The 18,373-nt window shown below is 58.8% G+C and overlaps 1 protein-coding gene across 1 annotated transcript; it reads right to left on the bottom strand.

The window, feature by feature from the left end:
- Nucleotides 1–10,837: 10,837 nt before the first annotated feature.
- On the bottom strand, nucleotides 10,838–16,564 carry LOC113935468 (thyrotropin-releasing hormone receptor-like). Its single transcript, XM_027617419.2, is given in 9 exon segments — nucleotides 10,838–11,030; nucleotides 11,217–11,383; nucleotides 12,543–12,690; nucleotides 12,840–13,104; nucleotides 13,107–13,169; nucleotides 13,172–13,208; nucleotides 14,799–15,172; nucleotides 15,175–15,201; nucleotides 16,189–16,564. Coding segments are annotated over 9 exon segments (1,650 nt in total).
- Nucleotides 16,565–18,373: the final 1,809 nt, after the last annotated feature.

The following is an 18,373-nucleotide window of genomic DNA, read 5'->3' as shown; positions in this document are numbered from 1 at the left end:
GCAGCGCCAAAGTCAGCATGTCTTCTGGCTTTTCCTCAAAGCCACACTTTTTAAATTTTTTTATTAACATATATTGTATTATTTGTCTCAGGTCTGTGATTCATGAGTCTTAGACAATTCACAGCGCTCACCATAGCATAGACCCTCCCCGGTGTCCATCACCCAGCCACCCCCTCCCTCCCACCCCCTCCCCTCCAGCAACCCTCAGTTTGTTCCCTGAGATTGAGTTTCTTATGGTTTGTCTCCCTCTCTGGCTTCATCTTGTTTCATTTTTCCCTCCCTTCCCCTATGATCCTCTGTCTTGTTTCTCAAATTCCTCATATCATTGAGATATGATACTTGTCTTTCTCTGATTGACTTACTTCGCTTAGCATAATATCCTCCAGTTCCATCGACGTCATTGCAAATGGCAAGATTTTGGTTTTTTGTTGGCTGCATAATATTCCATTGTACACCACATCTTCTTTATCCATTCTTCTGTCGATGGACATCTGGGCTCTTTCCACAGTTCGGCTACTGTGGACATTGCTGCTATAAACATTGGGGTGCACGTGCCCCTTCAGATCACTACATTTGTATCTTTGGGGTAAATACCCAGTAGTGCAATTGCTGGATCGTAGGGTAGCTCTATTTTCAACTGTTTGAGGAACCTCCATACTGTTTTCCAGAGTGGCTGCACCAGCTTGCATTCCCACCAACAGTGTAGGAGGGTTCCCCTTTCTCCGCATCCCTGCCAACATCTGTCATTTCCTGACTTGTTAATTTTAGCCATTCTGACTGGTGTGAGGTGGTATCTCATTGAGGCTTTGATTTGGATTTCCCTGATGCCAAGCGATGTTGAGCACTTTTTCATGCATCTGTTGGCCATTTGGATGTCTTCTTTGGAAAAATGTCTGTTCATGTCTTCTGCCCATTTCTTGACTGGATTATTTGTTCTTTGGGTGTTGAGTTTGATAAGTTCTTTATAGATTTTGGAGACTAGCCCTTTATCTGATGTCATTTGCAAATATTTTCTCCCATTCTGTCAGTTGTCTTTTGGTTTTGTGGACTGTTTCTTTTGCCGTGCAAAAGCTTTTTATCTTGATGAAGTCCCAATAGTTCATTTTTGCCCTTGCTTCCCTTGCCTTTGGCGATGTTTCTAGGAAGAAGTTGCTGCGGCCGAGGTCGAAGAGGTTGCTGTGTTCTCCTTTAGGATTTTGATGGATTCCTGTCTCACATTTAGGTCTTTCATCCACTTTGAGTCTATTTTTGTGTGTGGTGTAAGGAAATGGTCCAGTTTCATTCCTCTGCATGTGGCTGTCCAATTTTCACAACACCATTTGTTGAAGAGACTGTCTCTTTTCCATTGGACATTCTTTCCATTGACATGCTTTGTCAAAGATTAGTTGACAATAGAGTTGAGGGTCCATTTCTGGGCTCTCTATTCTGTTCCGTTGATCTATGTGTCTGTTTTTGTGCCAGTACCATACTGTCTTGATGACGACAGCTTTGTAATGGAGCTGGAAGTCCGGAATTGTGATGCCGCCAGCTTTGCTTTTCTTTTTCAACATTCCTCTGGCTATTCATGGTCTTTTCTGGTTCCATACAGATTTTAGGATTATTCGTTCCATTTGAAAAAAAGTTGTTGGTATTTTGATAGGGATTGCATTAAATGTGTAGATTGCTCCAGGTAGCATAGACATATTCACAATATTTGTTCTTCCGATCCATGAGCATTGAATGTTTTTCCATTGCTTTATGTCTTCCTCAATTTCTTTCATGAGTATTTTATAGTTTTCTGAGTACAGATTCTTTGCCTCCTTGGTTAGATTTATTCCTAGGTATCTTATGGTTTTGGGTACAATTGTAAATGGAACCGACTCCTTAATTTCTCTCTCTTCTGTCTTGTTGTTGGTGTATAGGAATGCCACTGATTTCTGTGCATTGATTTTATATCCTGCCACTTCACTGAATTCCTGTATGAGTTCTAGCAGTTTTGGGGTGGAGTCTTTTGGGTTTTCCACATACAGTATCATATCACCTGCAAAGAGTGAGAGTTTGACTTCTTCTTCGCCGATTTGGATGCCTTTTCTTTCTTTTTGTTGTCTGATTGCTGTGGCTAGGACTTCTGGTACTATGTTGAATAGCAGTGGTGATAGTGGACGTCCCTGCCGCGTTCCTGACCTTAGGGGGAAAGCTCTCAGTTTTTCCCCATTGAGAATGATATTCGCTGTGGGTTTTTCATAGATGGCTTTTATGATATTGAGGTACGTACCCTCTATCTCTACACTGTGAAGAGTTTTAATCAAGAAAGGATGCTGTATTTTGTCAGATGCTTTTTCTGCATCTATTGAGAGGATCATATGATTCTTGTTCTTTCTTTTATCAATGTATTGTATCACGTTGATTGATTTGCGGATGTTGAACCAACCTTTCAAAGCCACACTTTTTAAGCACTGTGAGTGAAGGGACACTTTGGTCTGCCCCTCGAAGCTGCGACGGAAAGCTGGTGAAGCAGGCATGTGGAGGCCGTGGCCCGTGCCATTCGAGAAAGCCGCACGCACCCACCTCATGCCAGCCTCATTCAGCAGATACAAAACGTTGACAGACCCCCAGTGAGAAGAGAAGAGCAGGTGTCCGAATGGGTCACTGGGGGCCCTGGTTGGACCAGGACACTGTCCCTATAGGAGTTTCCTGTGGCTGCTGGGACTTCACCCCTCAGGAGCCTCTGCAGCCCCCCTGCACCCTGCCCAGGTCAGGCCTCTACCTGGAGGCTCATCTCGTGTAGGTGACGTGATGCCCAGTGCCCTTACCTGCGCCCCGTCGGGCTCCAGTATGCCTGTGTCCCCTCACAGACGGCACTAACGTGAGCAAGCCAGTGAACGAAGGACTCCCACTTCTGGCTGGGTCTGTCCCATCCACACTGGCCGCAGCTGCCTCCCCTGCACCTGCTGCCTCCCACCTCCGCCCCCCTGCCGATGGTCTCAGTCTGACCCCGCCCTGCACCCCTCCCCGTGTTTCTCAGCTCCAGCCAACCCCCAGTGCCCCACAGCCCCCCTCCCGGCAACAAATTCCTCCCCCTCCTTCTGCAAACACTGGCCTTTTCTGTCTTGCTGACTTACAGCAGGATGGAGCACATAACCTTTAAGCAGAATTTCATCTGAATTCCCACTTTTCTGTTCCAGATCTAAATACTCCTCTCTGCATCTTATTCCAGTAGCTTTCTCGCTCTGGTCTCCCATCTCCCATCTCCCCGCATCCTGGGCCCCAGAAGCTTCTAGACTTTGCCTGCTGGGTGGGAGCTCAGGGGAGCCCCTGCATGGTCTTATGTATCACCCTGTGTCCCCAGAGCCCGGGCCAAGGTGCACACAGCACTCAAGTCAGAGTTTGCGGACACCTGCTGCTTCGTGTCCACAACTGCAGCACCCCCAAATATCTAGCATCTGCAAAGGGGACCTAAGGGGCCCCTCAACATGCTTGGGGTAGCTGGCTCTGGTTCAAGAGCAGAACAAGTGACCGAATGCCCCCACAGAGCACATCTGACTGGGCTCCCCCTTTCTAAACACCTGTTTGCTGCAGGTCCAATAGGCCTGCCCGCCTTCACTGCTTCCAAGTGTGCAGCCCCGGGGCGCCAAGCACACTCACACGGCCGCACAGCCGCCTCCAACCATCCAGAATGTTTCCATCTTCCCAAACTCCGTCCCCATGAAACCCTAACTCCCCGGCCCCAGCACCCCATCCATTCCTGGCTCTGTGGAGCTGACTCCTCCAGGGACCCCCATGAGTGGCATCTTGCCGTGTCTGTCCTCCGTGATGGGCTGACCTCACTGAGCACCGTCCCCTCCAGGTCCACCCACGCTGTGGCAGGTGTCAGAATAGCCTTCCTTTGTAAGGCTGAGTAATGTTCCACTGCGTGGATGGACCACACTTTGCTTCGTGCCTCATCCAAAAATGGACACAAGTTGCTTCCACCCTTTGACCATTGTGAGCAACACTCTTGTGAACGTGGGGGTGCAAGGAGCTCTCTAAGACCCTGCTTCCAGAATTCACGGGTGTGTACCCAGTCGTGGAGCTGCTGGGTCGTGTGGTAATTGTGTATTTATTTTTTTAGGAACGACCACACTGTTTCCCACAGCAGCTGCACCTCCTTGCTTTCCTCACAGGGCACAAAACTCCCAGGTCCTGCACATCCTCACCACGCTTGAGTTTTGGGCAGCAACCACCATGATGTGGGGGCAGTGCCACGATGGTGTGTGACGTGGACCATCTCATCGTGTGCTCACTGGCCGCTTGTACGTCTTCTCCAGAGAAACCAGGATTCACGTCCTTTGCCCAGTTCTGCATCGGTTGTCTGGTATTGTGGTTGGGTTTTGATCTCTGGTCAGATGAGTGGTTTTCTCCCTTTCTGTGGACCGTGTCCTGGGAAGCCCACCTTGGACCCTAGCAGACGCACCTGCTGGGCCCGCTGTGCAGCTGAGCACGGGCAGCCCGAGGGCTCGCTCCAGACAAGCAGGCTTCTGGACAACAAGGTCGCCACCAAGGTGTGCCATCCATCCCTGCGGCCCCACCGACGAGCACACCATGGTTTACAAAGCACTTTGTACCAGAATTTGTTCCTCTGACCTCACAAGGAGGCCAGGCCTCCATTCCCACGGGGATTCTCAGCCGTGTTTCATGCTAAAAGCTGCCCATTTTGAGGAGCTCACTGCAGGCCAGGCTGCCACCAAGCACCACGCGTAAGGCGTCTTGCCCAGGGGCACCGAAGGGAGGCTCTGCTTGTAGCCCCATTTACAGGAAAAGGACAGGAAAGCTCAGAGGGCTCGGGGTGACAGCGAGTGGACTCAGATGTGGGACCCACCTGGGCTACCCACGCCGCTGAAGAAAAAGAAATCAAGGCACAGACACACCAGGGGCCACTGATCTTATTCCCCCTCCTAATCTCGTAGCGCCGAGCGCAGACCACGGGGTGACCTCAGATCAGAATCTGGTCTGGTCATCCACACTTGCTGTGGCCAGTGGAGTGGTGGTCCCTAAAATAGATGCTCACCCCAGAACCGACAAGTGTGACCTGACTTGGAAAAAGGGTCTCTGCAGATGTGAGTAAATCAGAGGTCTTGAGATGCAGCGATTATGCTGGACTCTCTGGGCGACCCAATGCCAAGACACACATAGAAGCCAGAGGCCGTGTGGCGACAAAGGCGGGCCTGGGCGCACTTGGCCACAGCCCAGGGACGACTGGAGCCCCTGGGAGTCCCCCAGGAGCTGGGAGAGGTGGGGTGGGTCCTCCCCTGGAGCCTCGGAGGGAGTGCAGCCTGCGACACCTGGATTTCAACCCAATGAGACAGACTTCAGACTCGGGCCCCCGTCTCCATTGCTCTAAGCCCCCAGTTTGGGGCACTTGGTCATAGCACCCTGGGACAGAGGTACTCACGCATTCCTGACCTCAGAGTAAGTTTCAGAGGTGCTGAATCAAGCCAGCGGGAAGGACGGACAGCTCAGCTCATGGGGCCGGTTTGGATTCTGATTGTGTTGTTGACACTGTAAGCTGGAGCTGGAGACACGGGGCCATGGCGGGGGCCGTGGCTGAGCCCCCGGGGCCCCTCCCCAGCCTGGCCTCAGAGTCCAGCTCCAGGGACACTCCAGGGCCAGGCGGGTTGAGAGCCGGGCAGACGCGGCCACCCTTTACTGGCTCCAGGATGACGAGGAGCCCTGCCTGCCCTCTAGGATGACAAAGACAGCAGATGTCTCTCCGTGGCTAGGACACACAATCAGCAAGCTGAGGGGGACACCCCGGGAGCATCCAGATCTGGGTGGAGCCTTGCTGTGATGGAGGCCGTCCCATGAGCATCAGGACCGCCAGGCCTGGACCGCAGCCCGTGTACGACCTTGGGCCTGTCCCTTCCTCTCCTGGGCCTCAGTTTCCCCACTGTGAAATGAGAGCTCTGTTCTGCTTTGTGGTCCCGTCCTGCAGGCAGGGACCAAGGAACCTGGGCCGCCGGCCGGGAGTGATGCCAGCATGGTGGCCGCAGGCGCAGCTGGGCTGTCTGTGACAGGCGTGTTGCTGAATGTTTCCAACTCCGGCACCGCTCTGCTGGCGCCCCACAGACATTCCTGCTCAACAACCATGGCATCGGGTGGCGCTCTCGGGCGACTTTTTAAAGCTTCAGAATCTTTGAAGAGTGCAGAAGGCCGGGAAAGCCAGGGTGTGTGGGGCGCTGGGAGGACGAGCGCTCACAGCTGAGGGCCCTGCTGGGGAATGTGGACCCGGGCGCGTGGCTCCGCGATGGTCCTCTCCCATTGCCGTCAGAAAGACAGCGACCGCCCCGCCCCAGGTCACGGGGATGGACACCCGAGCACGTCGGCCAGGCCCTGTGGGAAGGCCGGCCGGACCGCGTTCCCGTCCGAGACTAACTCCCCGCCGCCAGCGTGCGGTCGGCTGGAAGCTGTGCTTGGGAGGGACTGGCTCAGCCGGACCGTCTGCAGCAACCGGCCCTCTGCTCCGCCCCCTCCTTCCTTCCCCCTTCTGAGGGAAGTTCCTGTCGGGGGGCCCATCCCAACCGCCGCCTCTAGTTCTGTCCCAGACATTTTCACTCCCCCCAAGGGAGGCCCGGGCCCATGGCCACCCACTCCCTCCCCCTCCCACGGCCCCAGCCACTGCCAGCCCACTCTGCGCCTCGGTGGAGGTCTTCTCTGGATGTTTCCAGAAGTGGCATCATAGGCCACGTGGCACTCTGTGGTAGGCTTCTGTGGCCCGGCATGTTGTCCAGATTTCTCCATGCGACACGTCCGTGTTTCAGTCCTTCTGATGGCTCCACACCACGGGCAGAGATTCATGTGCACTCTGTGTGTCCGCTCAGCCGCTGCCGGGCTGGGGCCGTGCCCGCCTTCTGCATGGGGACACCTGGGTGACACACTGGCTTCGGGGTCTTCTGGGGCCATCCCGAAGTGGAGCTGCAGGGTCCCGTGGCTCAGGGTTCCACATTCTGAGCGAGTCTGCCCTCACCCTCACTGCATGTGTCACCCAAGCGAGCGAGTGGAAGGCACACACGGGAGGAGGTGGGGATGCCGCAGGCTCACGGCTCAGCCTCACTCCCGGGCACCTTGTCACCACGCCACGCGCCTCATCCTTCCGCGTCGCTCCCAGCGATGGATGTGGAACGTTTCGGGTGACTTCCCATCTTGTCACTACAAAACACTGAAAAGAATTCAAGGGGCGCCTAAGTGGCTCCATCGGTGAAGCGCCTGCCTTCGGCTCGGGTCGCGGTCCCAGGGTCCTGGGATGGAGCCCCGCATCAGGCCCCCTGCTCGGCGGGGAGCCTGCTTCTCCCTCTGCTCCCCCACCCACCGCCATTTATGCTCGCTCACGAGCTCTCAAATAATTAAAAAAAGAATTCCAGACTAAAAACCACTGCTGCCGCATGGAGGACAGGCTCCGGGAAGCTGTGTTTCCTTCACTGCGCACGTGGAGCCCTGAGCACAGCCTGGGACTGCAGCCGCTCTGTCCCTGCAGGGCAAAGGTCAACTTATGGAAAAGACAAGTCCTGCTGTTTTTGAGGTCACAGACCTTGAGGGTTCTGTGGACCACACTTTGAGAACCGCTAAACACTCACCCACCCCCACCCCTCACCCCAGGTCATGGGGGTGAGCCCTGTTTTGCCAAAGAAGAAACTGGAGACTGGGTGACGTTAACGTGGTATGTGCGGAGCCGGGAGCCCTTGTGCCTCACGCGCCTGGGGGACCTTGGGGTCCCGCCCTTCCTGTCTGTGCAGGCAAGCATCTGGGAAGACCGCCCACTCCGCACAGCGCCAGGTGGCGGGGCGGGGGGGGGGGGGGGGTGGATCTCTGCAGCCCCCAGCCACACAAGTCCAGCCCTCCATTCTGACCCCCTCACCTCTACTAAGACCTCCCTCCCAGGTCACCTCTTTGGGGCCTGGGTCCCTTGCACGGGAAGTGGCCTCCACTGGCCCAGGCCACTGAGCTGGGTCCTCGATGGCCCCCTCCCTACCAGCGTGCATTCCAGGACTCTCCTCCCTCATCCTCAGACCACCCAGAGGGCCACTCCGAGCAGAAAATGACGGACCAAGGTTTGGAGAGGCGCTGCGGCCACCCAGGCTTTCCTGCCCCAGCATGACTCTATCCCGCCCCCTCCCCCCACGTCTCCCCAGCCTCTGTCCCCCCAAGCTCTAACTTGGGGAGCCACCACTGGGGGGGTCAGCACAGGCCCCTCTACCCTGTGCCTGCCCAGGAGCAGCCCCTCTCTACCCCAGGCTCAACCACAGGATGGGTTAACGTTTGGCCCTTCTCCATCACTCCCCCTGGATGCCAGCTTTCCACCTCCTGGGCAATTCCTGTGGACCCACCAGATCCCTCTGCTTAAGCCAGATGGAGCTGGAGTCAGAGGCCTGAGGGATGCAAACTTGTTCTCCCTGGTAAAGCGCTGGGAACTCTGTGCCTGTGCTGGATGGAGCGCATCTGCCAAGAACCACCCCCCTCCTCCTAATGCTCCATCACTCGTCCCTCCCCGGCTGCTCCCACGGCCAGCAGGTGTGGCCTGAACCAGGGTCCCCATGCTTCTCTTCAGCACCTAGTCCTTGCAGGGATGAGGGAGGAGAGGTCACCCCTGCTCCTAGAAGCAGACGATGGGTGTAGGGTGACAGGAGCCTTCAGAAAATGCAGCACCTGGAATGAACAGCAGGTGCACCAGGGCATACTGGGTGGCGGAGGGTTATGAAGCTATCTCAGCTTGGCGGGAGACAGAGCCCATGTGCTCTGCCACGGGAGCGGGTTAGGGGGCAGTGGGCAGGTGCTCGTGGCCTGAGAATGTTCCAGAACTAAGCAAGGCTGCGGTGTCCCGCCCGCTCCCAGCCGGCCCCTGCGGTGGTTACCTGGCTTCTAGGACAGCATGGGGCCATCTACAGGTGTGCAAAATAAGGGGGCTAGGAGCAAATCAGGTGCTATTTGCAGGTATTTGCATGTTGTCGATCAATCTCCGGACGAAGTTTCTGCCCTGTGTTTTTCTCTGTGATTTAATTCGTGGGTTCTCAGGCCCTTGAACCCTCCAGAACCAGCTCTGTTCATGACGCAGAGCAGCAAGAAGACCCCCAGGGCCTTGTTGAGGGCAAGGCCTCACCTGGAATGCTCTGACTCAGGCCAGTGTTGGCTGCAGACCCGGCCCCGCCTCGAGAACCAAGCCCACTCCCACCCCGACCAGAGCCCCAAGGGGCCTCCCCAAGCTCACCTGACCACACACACCATCCCGGGTGAGACCCGGACCCAGCGTTAGGGGACATTCGTGCCACCAGACAAGAATTCAAAGCAAAAAATTCACAGCAATACAAGCAAACTGCTCACCACCCCCACTGCATTTGCAGTCTCAAACAAGAGAGAAGCCGCCACAGAAGTCAACGATCGAGCACAAGGTGGAAAGTATTAGGGTCTTCAGAAGGGTGGGGAGCGAGGCTATCAGGCTATAGGAGCTGCCCCCGGGGCTTCCTGGAGGAGGTTCCTGGCACGGCCCTGAGGGGCAAACCCCCCATGTCTGCCTGTAAAATTTCCCAAATCCGAGTGCAGTCTCCCCTCGGCCGCACGGGGCCTGCTCTCCCGGAACTTCCCGAGAAAAGCGCTTGGTGTTTGCAGGCAGAGCGCACGGAATTGCAAACAGATGTGTCCTACCTCCACAAGGGTCCAGCCGTGGGAGCGCATCGTCACTGAGCTCCCGGAGGGTCCCTGTGCTCCCGGGGGACTTCAGGCGGCTCTAAACACCAACGGCTCCGCCCAATCCTGCGACAACCAAAAGCTATCGTGAAAATGCCTGAGAGGGTACAGGCAGACGAGGCCCGGGTGGGGCTAGCGAAGGGGAATTGAGAGGAAAAGGGCCGCGGTGCCTGCTGGGTACTCGGGCAGCGGCGTGGGCACATTAGGCGCACCTGCCGCCCCAGCCGGCCATGGGGGCGGGGCACGAGGAAGGGCCGCGTGGGTCCCACGCTGACAGCCAAAACACCGCCTGCCTCCGACAGAGGCTCATGCCCAGACAGTGTGGGGGTGCCCGTGCTTTGAGGAAACAGAGGCTGCTTGGGAAGGCGGAAAAGGCCAACAGCACCTTCAGCTCAGAGGACACGAGACACAGAACCAGAAGCAGAACCTTGATTCCAGCCAGGCCATCACAATAGGGAGAGCTCCGTGGGGCTGAAGACCTCATGTCCTGCAGGTGGTGCTGCCCTGGGCTCGTGGAGGGAGGAACAGACGGGCGACAGGTGGGTGGTGTACAGGGGCCTGGGTGGTCCACGGCTGGGCTTGTCTTGCAATCAGGAGAATCTGGGTCAGCTGATCTGGAAATGGTCTCCATGTCCAGCTAGTCTCAGCAAATCAACCATGAGACAGAGGACAGGGAGCTGCAGGGTCTGGCCTGGTCCCAAGTGACCCAGGGGTCATCTGTGGGTCTCGTGGAGCCATGAGGAAGAACGGACTGGAGTCTCCAGAAAGCCTGTCCCCAGGGGACTTTGGAAAACAAAAGGTTTAGGGAGCCTTTTTCATTGTCCCTGTTTATCGGCTGCTCGGGCACAGGTGAAGTTCCCCATCGTCCTAAAAAGCTCAGAGGGAGCCCAGCTGGTCCAGCCATTTCCCCAAGGAAGGCCCACGGCTGCCTGAGCCCCACGCTGTGCCAGAAAGCACACAGCCCCTGGTGCCCCCTCTGTCCTGACAGCTGTCCCCTGGGGGAGAGCAGATGTAGCCTCCGCCAGCGTCACACAGTCTGGGGCCCTGCCCCCTCCCCACACAGGCTGCTCATGCCCACCGGAGAGCAGAAGGTGGGGGTCAGCACCACGAGGGTGTGAACCATGGCCCAGGCTTCCCCCGGGCCTCACACCCGGCCCTGGGGGCTCTCACCCCCCGCACTCTCGGGGCGCATGTTCTGGGTGCGTTCCAGACACACGCCGTCCGGGGACTGAGGCCTGACGCTGAGCCCGCGCTCCTCTGGTGGGTGACACGGGGACAGTGCACATCCGAGCTGTAGCAGAATGATTTTCATGCAGAAATCAGAGCTCAGCACACGTCTGTGCGGATTTCACAGCCAGCCGTGAGCACCGGTTACGCCTTCGCACAAGAGAGCTTTTCGGCTGTTAGCCACTTGGGGTGGGAAACAGATCCAGAGCATCATGCCTTGAACAGCAGCCTTGCCTATTAGTGGCACTGGCTCAGTTTAGGAGATGGGGGGGCCCAGCTGTCAGCCCACCCCCTACCCCGCATGCTTCTTAACGCAGAGCTCCTTGCCCCAGCCTTCTACCTCACGGTGCTTGTGGCTCACCGCAGGTGCCACCGAGCAGCTCCTCACCCGTCTGTCACAGACGCCCAGGCCTCGGCGCCCCAGCCGGCACTCTGCATTTCTGACGCAGTCCCCAGGAGACCACTGGCGAAATGAAGAGGGGCTGGTGTGCACCGGCTCTGGGGCTCCCTGACGGCTGTGTGCGAAATAAAGGCAGGAGCAGGGGGCTCACTCCTGGCCATCAGCTTGCTGAGCTCCCAGACATTTGGGAGGTACTTTCTGTTGGCAGGGGGGTGGTAGGCAGGGCACACGAATTAGTTCCTGATTCCTGGGTCCGGGGTAAGGGACAGTAACACATCCTCCCTCTCAGTGAGATGTTCCTGTGCAAAAAAGAGAGAGGAAAACAGTTCAGGGAGCAAAGCTGACTCAGGACTGGACACTGAGCACCAAGGACGGACCTCGACCTTGACAGGCCAGAAGAGGCATGAGCATCCAGGTGCCTTTGCCCACTGAGCTTGGTCACAAAGTCACAGGGGTGGGACCTGTCCTCTGGCGAGGACTCACCATCTCATCCCCTCCTCCCTGCCTGACCTCAGGTTTTGGCCAGCAGGAGACACACTTCCTCCTAAACCACTCTGCGGAAAATCCGCTTTTAAAGGACACCACAGAGGCCAGGAGAAAAGTGATCTCAAAAGGAATAGGGACAGGGTCGGGGACACGTGCCCATCTCGGAGGTCAGGAGCACAGCAGCTCACCCACAGGATGCAGGGGGCTGCCTGCCCGGAGGTGTCTAAGTCTCATGCACGTAACGTGGACAGTGGGAGTCCCACTGAGCAGGCCGTTGCTGGGGTGAGAGTGTGGTGGGCTCAGCGGGGTGCCCGGAGCCTCCCTTCATTGAGGAGCATCACATGGGGACCGTCCTGCCTCTTCGGGGGCTCCCTGCTCACCCCAGCACCCCCAGCTCCTGCTTAGCTCCTTGGCAGTGGCAGTGGGCTAGGGAGAGGGTCAGCCCTGCTGACCCCTCCGGGGGGATACACTTTTCAGGCTGGGGCACCAGAGCATTGGGGCAGCCTGGGGTCGGGGTTCCCCTGACCCATGAAGTATCTCTGGGTGTCCGCGGTAGAAGCTGGGGGCCTTTCGATGGGGCCCCAGGTAGCTTCTATCTGCAGGGGAATATGCAATCCTGGGCAGGCTCCACCCACAGCTGAGGACAGTGTTGACAAACACTTTAATACCAGGCCTTCCCCTGGAAAAGCCGCTTAACATAACAAGTGCTGGTGGGTAGAAGGTCATAGTGTCACACCGATGAAGGCTGGTGGTCCTCCAGGTCCTCCAGCCTCTCCTTCCTGCTCCTCTCCTCCCCTGCTTCCCAAGGAGGTGAGGGATTCCCACATGGAGTCCAGACTTGAACTTCAAGCACCCGGACCCAGGCCACCCTATGGCCCTTGTTCCTAGGGAGGAAAGTGGCGGGGGCCCCGGGGGCTAAAGGGGCATCTGTGCCTGTCCTGGCCCAGTGGACAGGGGGACCCTGCACGTGAGCAGACGGGGAACGGAGGCAGGGCGCTGGGCAGGAGGAGGGCTGCCCTCAGACCCAGCTGACCGAGGGCTCCTGCTGCTGGGGGCGGGGGGGCGGGGACCCTGCAGCCTGAGGACCCCAGCCCTGGCTCCTGTCTGCCTGCGTCTTCGGGGGGTCTCTTGGGCCGCACTGCAGCTGGTGGCAGTGTGGCAGGCCGCACGCCCCTGTCTCTCTCCCGACAGAGAGCAGCACAGGCGCCGAAAGGCGTCCTGGCACTTCTGGGACATGAGGCTGTAGACGGTGGGGTTGACGGCACCGGTGGTGTAGACGCAGGTGCGGCAGAAGAGGGGCACCAGGGCTCCAGGAAGGGCTGGGCCACCAGGGAGCTGAGCAGCACCAGCGTGCGGTAGGGCACGCGAATAGCAACACGACCGCCACCGGCATCTTGGTGACCTGCAGGACACGGGGACGGGCTGGTGGCCAAGCGCACGCCCCGCGAGGGGCGGCCACACCTCCCGCCTCAGAGCTGTGCGCGGGGTCCTGACAAGAACGTCACTGGAAGAGTCATCTGTGACGACACATCCGCCAGGCTGCGAGCTACGCGCCCCTCGGGCGCTGACCAGGTCTGGCGTCTCCAGCTCTGCTGGTGCCTGAGATCCGGAGATATTCTGCCTCGGGTGCTCCCTGGTCACCACCCTGTGCCCCCAGGGGCTCCCTGCCCCACACCTTGTACACTCCCAGCTGGGACAAACACTGATGCTTGGGGCCGCACGCAGCCACAAGCCCGGGACGGCTCCCCTGGACATGGCACTGTCACGGTGGCCCCTTCGGGGATGGGGAAGCACAGCTTGGAGGGCAAGAGAGGCCTCCCCAAAACCCATCCATGCTCATGACTGTCCGAACGGCCCCCTCCAGCTGCAGCCGTGACCCTCTAGGTGGGACCCCTACTCGCACCCTGTTCTATCCTTCAGTTCAGGAGTGAGTCACAGACCCAGAAAGGCCTGTGGGGGGATTCGAAGCCCACCCCCGTGCAGCCCAGGACAGTCTGCTAGGACCAGGGTGTCTGTGGCAGTTGGGGTCATCAGGAAGCGGAAGGGGCACCCGTCCGGGCCTCTGGGGGGACAGCTACCAGCCTGACCCATGCTGGGAGCCTCCTGGGGGCCTCGGAGCTGAGGGGAGTTCTCCAGGGGGCCCCTCCCTGCTGCCATCTCCAAGGAGTGTAGGTGCTGGGGTTTGCAGAGCCAAGTGACATCCCAGCTCCTGGACTCCTGCTGTGTGACCCTGGGCAGCCCGCTGAGCCTCTCTGAGCCTCCCTTTCCAGCTTACAGCACGAGGATGTCAGCAATCTCCTTCCCAAATTGTGGTGAGGAGGGGGGACCATGCAGTCATCGCTGGCTTTTGCCCCAGGAGGTGTGACCACCTGTGTGTCCAGAGCCTTGTCCCTGAGAGTGGACACAGGCCTTGGCCACTCTGTGAGCCTGGCTCTGTCTCTCCCTGTCTGTGTCTCTCCTCTTGAGGGTCTGTGTCTCTCCATCTCTCTGTCTCTGTCTCTCCTCTAGCGAGTGTGTGGCTCGGTCACAGGTGTCCCCCCTGCTCAGTGCTCTCCCTCTCTCCGTGTCTCTGACTGTGCACCTGTCTCAGGCTCCCCACGTGTGGGGCTCCCGCTGTCTCAGAGCCCCCGTCGCTGCCCCTGCTTCCCTGCAGCCAAAGCCCCTGACCATTCACGCTGCCCCCTGCCAACCCAGTGCGCCAGGCTTGCGTCCACCTCCAGGCCTCACCCTGCTCCCCGCAGTGCTTCCTGGTACATGCTTGGCCTGCCCCCTTGCTAGCCTCCGCTGTCAGCTCTGTGAGGCCTCCCTGCCTCTCCCTGAGTCACCTCGTCCCTGGGTCCCAGCACCCAGAAGCCGGCGTGGAGAGCGAACGAACGCACGTCCTGCCTGCATCCCCTCTCTGCCCGGCTCTGCCTCGCACCTCTCCCTGCCTCTCTGCCCATCAGCCCCTCTCCGGCCAACTCCACCCAACTCTCCCGGACACCTCACCCACCTGCTTTCTGGAAGACCTGGGGCTCCCACCTGGCCCCCGGGCCTGCTTCTCTTGGGTTCCCTGCTCCTGCCAGGCCTCACCGCGCCCAGCCCCGGGGTGGGGCGGGTGGGGCAGTGCGCTCCGGAACAAGACTCTCCCGATGAGCCCGTAGAGGGCAGAGGCCACCAGCAGGGGTGTGGCGAAGAACAGGGTGAAGTCCAACAGGTAGATGGGCAGGTAGAGGTGGCGGGACACTCTGTAGCCGCACTGCGGGCCCTGTCTCTCGCTGACGCGCAGGTCCACCAGGAAGAAGCAGAGCCGGCAGTAGACGGACATGATCCCCCAGACCGCCGCAATGATCCGCTTGGCCCGGGCCACGGTGCACACGGTCTGCGCCGCACTGGGTGGCAGATGGCGACGTACCCGCAGCCACGGGCAGCGGGGTCGGGAGCCCTGTGTGGGCACGTGGGCGCGTGTGTGCGAGCACGCGCTCATGACCCGTCCTGGCCCCCATCAGATCCCCCATCTGGTCCTCTCGTGGAAGGACTTGAGGGCCATGAAGATCCAGGGGGCCAGGCGGCCGTGTTGAGGGCGTGTAGGAAGTGCTGCCGCTGGAGGCCCCTGGAGGCGCCCCAGGCTCAGCCGTGTCTGCTGCAGGCCCAGGGACCCCAGGGCCCTTTCAAAGACCTTTGACCTCTGCGAGAGCCCCATGGGTTTTTAGTTGCCCACCTCCAAAGGTCACCAACTGAGGCAGCCAATGACATCACATGCCTTTCTCGGCCGGCTCACAGCCTGGACCCGGGTGCCCCCCTGCCATACCCAGGCCATGGGGTAAGCCAGCGTGGGCAGGAGCTGGAGGTCACTGGAGCCCAGACAGCCACAGCCCAGGAGAACCAGGACCAGGCCAGCATTTGGAAGTCCAAAGGCCTGAATTGTGTCCCAATTCTGTGTTGGCCCTGGACAAGCCACTGAGCCTCTGGGCCGGCCTGCCCAAGACCATGCAGCTAGGAAGGGGCAGAGCCAGGTGTGAACCCGGTCAGCAAGCTTCGGGGTCCACATGCTTAACTCTGGGTTACACCGCCTCTCAGGGCTAAAATCAGAGTGGAAGGAACCCCAGAGAATGTCCAGTCCAAACGCCCACTTCCCAGGTGGAGAAACTGAGGCCCGGAGATGGAGGATTGCCTCAGCATCTCAAGGCAAGTCAGCAGCAGGGATGAGAGAAGAGCCCTTCTGACCCCTGCTTCCTGGGCCCGGGCTTCCAGGGTCCCACCCCACTTCCCTCTATGGAAAGGGGAAATTGGCCCTCCTGCTCAGCTGAGGCTCAGCTTCTGAGCCTCCCAGCTGGGAAGTCCTGGTTGGTTGCTTTGTGGTAAGGGAGATGCATGCAGAGCAGGGCCGGGGAGCACCCACCTCTCCATGGTGAACGCCAGGATGGAGCAGGAGGAGACATTGATGCCCAGGTACTGCAAGTAAGTGATGCCCAGGCAGCCGGCGTGCCTGTAGATCCACTGCCCAGCCAGGCTGTCAGAGACGTTGGGCAGCCCTGCGGCCACCAGCACGGTGAGCTCAGCCAGGGTCAGGCTGACCCGGTAGCAGTTGGTGGGGGTGTGCATGTCGCGAGCAGTCAGCGCCACCAGGACCACTGTGGTGTTTCCCACGATGCCCGTCACACACGCCAGGAGCACCAGGAAGACTGAAACCATCTTGTACTTGGTCAGGCCCAGGACGGCCTCTCCACGTGCCTGCAACACACGGCTGGGCTTGTCCAGCTTGCTCCCGTTTTCCATGGTGGCTGACCAGGTGCTGGAGGGAGCAAGAAGCGGGGGCTCCAGCACACATCCACGGCCAGTGGGGCTGGGCCTCTTGCACCCGCAGGGCCCAACCAACACCGGCCTCTGCTAGAAGCCAGGCCCCCAGGGACACACGGGGCCCTGTGCTTGTGATGTTGCTCTGCTTGGCCAGGCGAGGGGACGGAACAGGGAATACATGTCCAAGGCTCTGCTGACAACATTACTGAGCCTCCCTACAAGCCTCGCTTTCCTGGAGCATCAACACAGGTGGCAACCGTACCTCACACACAAGGGGCAGGAGTCGTGCAGGTGAGTGCCTGTCAGCTCTTGGCCCAGCACACCCTGAGTGCTCACAGTCAGCTGCCCTGTGCTGTGATGAAGGCACACAGCATCTCAGTCTCAACGAGCTCACCTATGAAATGGGGAGACCAGAAGTACTTGCTTCGCAGGGACGTGGTGAAGTTCTTGAGAAACAGCAAGGCGCAGAAAGTTGTGGACCTGGCACCTGGTTACTCTCCCTGAGCCTTGGCACCCCCATCTGTCAGCAGGGATAACAACAGCAGGTCCCTCCTCGGGTGCTGCAGGGAGCGAGCTGGATCAACACGCCGGGCTTGTGGGATGCCCCGTTGTGGTTTCCCAGGAGCAGCGCCGAAAGCCAGCGACTGGCTCCTGCCCAAAAGCCCCAGGCCGTGGCCATGGCAGAGCCTTTCTGGAAATGGGCCAGGGTCTTCCTGCCCCTCCACTGGCAGCCCGGCCCTGCCTCCTCACTAGCCAGGCCCACCCCCAGTCGGACCCAGAACCAGGGCAAGTGAGAAGCAGGTGAGGCTGAGGCAGACCACACCCAGAGACAGTCGCCAGGCCAGGTGCTCGGCCCACTCCTGCCTGGCCTGAGAGGCCAGAAGCCCCCACTGCAGCCCCCACGGGGCAGGGGCCAAGGCACGGAATTGGGGCAGGACTGGAAGAGAAGTGGCGGTCCCTAGGATGCTGTCCACACACCTGTGCACACACAACACAGACAGCACACATTGTCCACGCACCTGCACACACACCTGTACACACAGGCGGCACACACCCACACACACACCTGTACACACATCTGTACACACAGGTGGCACACGCTGGCAGCACACAACTATGTAACACACCTGTACACACGCAGCACACACCTGCACACCCACCTGTACACACCTGCACACACACCTGTACACACAGGCGGCACACACTGACAGCACACACCTGTGCAACACACCTGTACACACAGGCAGCACACACCTGCACACACAGGCAGCACACACCTGTACACACAGGCTACACACACCTGCACACAGCCAGCACACACCTGCACACACAGGGTACACACATCTGCACACACAGGCTACACACACCTGTACACACAGGCAGCACACACCTGTACACACAGGCTACACACACCTGCACACAGCCAGCACACACCTGCACACACAGGGTACACACATCTGCACACACAGGCAGCACGCACCTGTATACACAGGCAGCACACCTGCACACACGTTTCCAGGCATTCACACACAGAGACAGCCCATGGCTCCTCCCCCCATACACCAACACGCAGACATGCAGACATACAAGCACATACACACACAAACACTCATGAACCAAACTCCCCTCCACAGCAGACCCAGCACACATGGCTGCACACATAGACACACAGACCCTGACACACACAGGTGCCGCACACACTTCTTCATGGACACACACTTGAACTATCCCCCCACACCTTATACCCAAAACACACAGACCCAAATGCACACACGTGTGTGTAAATCA

The sequence above is a fragment of the Zalophus californianus genome, chromosome 17, assembly GCF_009762305.2.
Source record: "Zalophus californianus isolate mZalCal1 chromosome 17, mZalCal1.pri.v2, whole genome shotgun sequence".
NCBI lineage: Eukaryota > Metazoa > Chordata > Mammalia > Carnivora > Otariidae > Zalophus > Zalophus californianus.
Note: the sequence above shows the minus strand (reverse complement) of the source record. Positions and strands in the feature narration are given on the sequence as shown.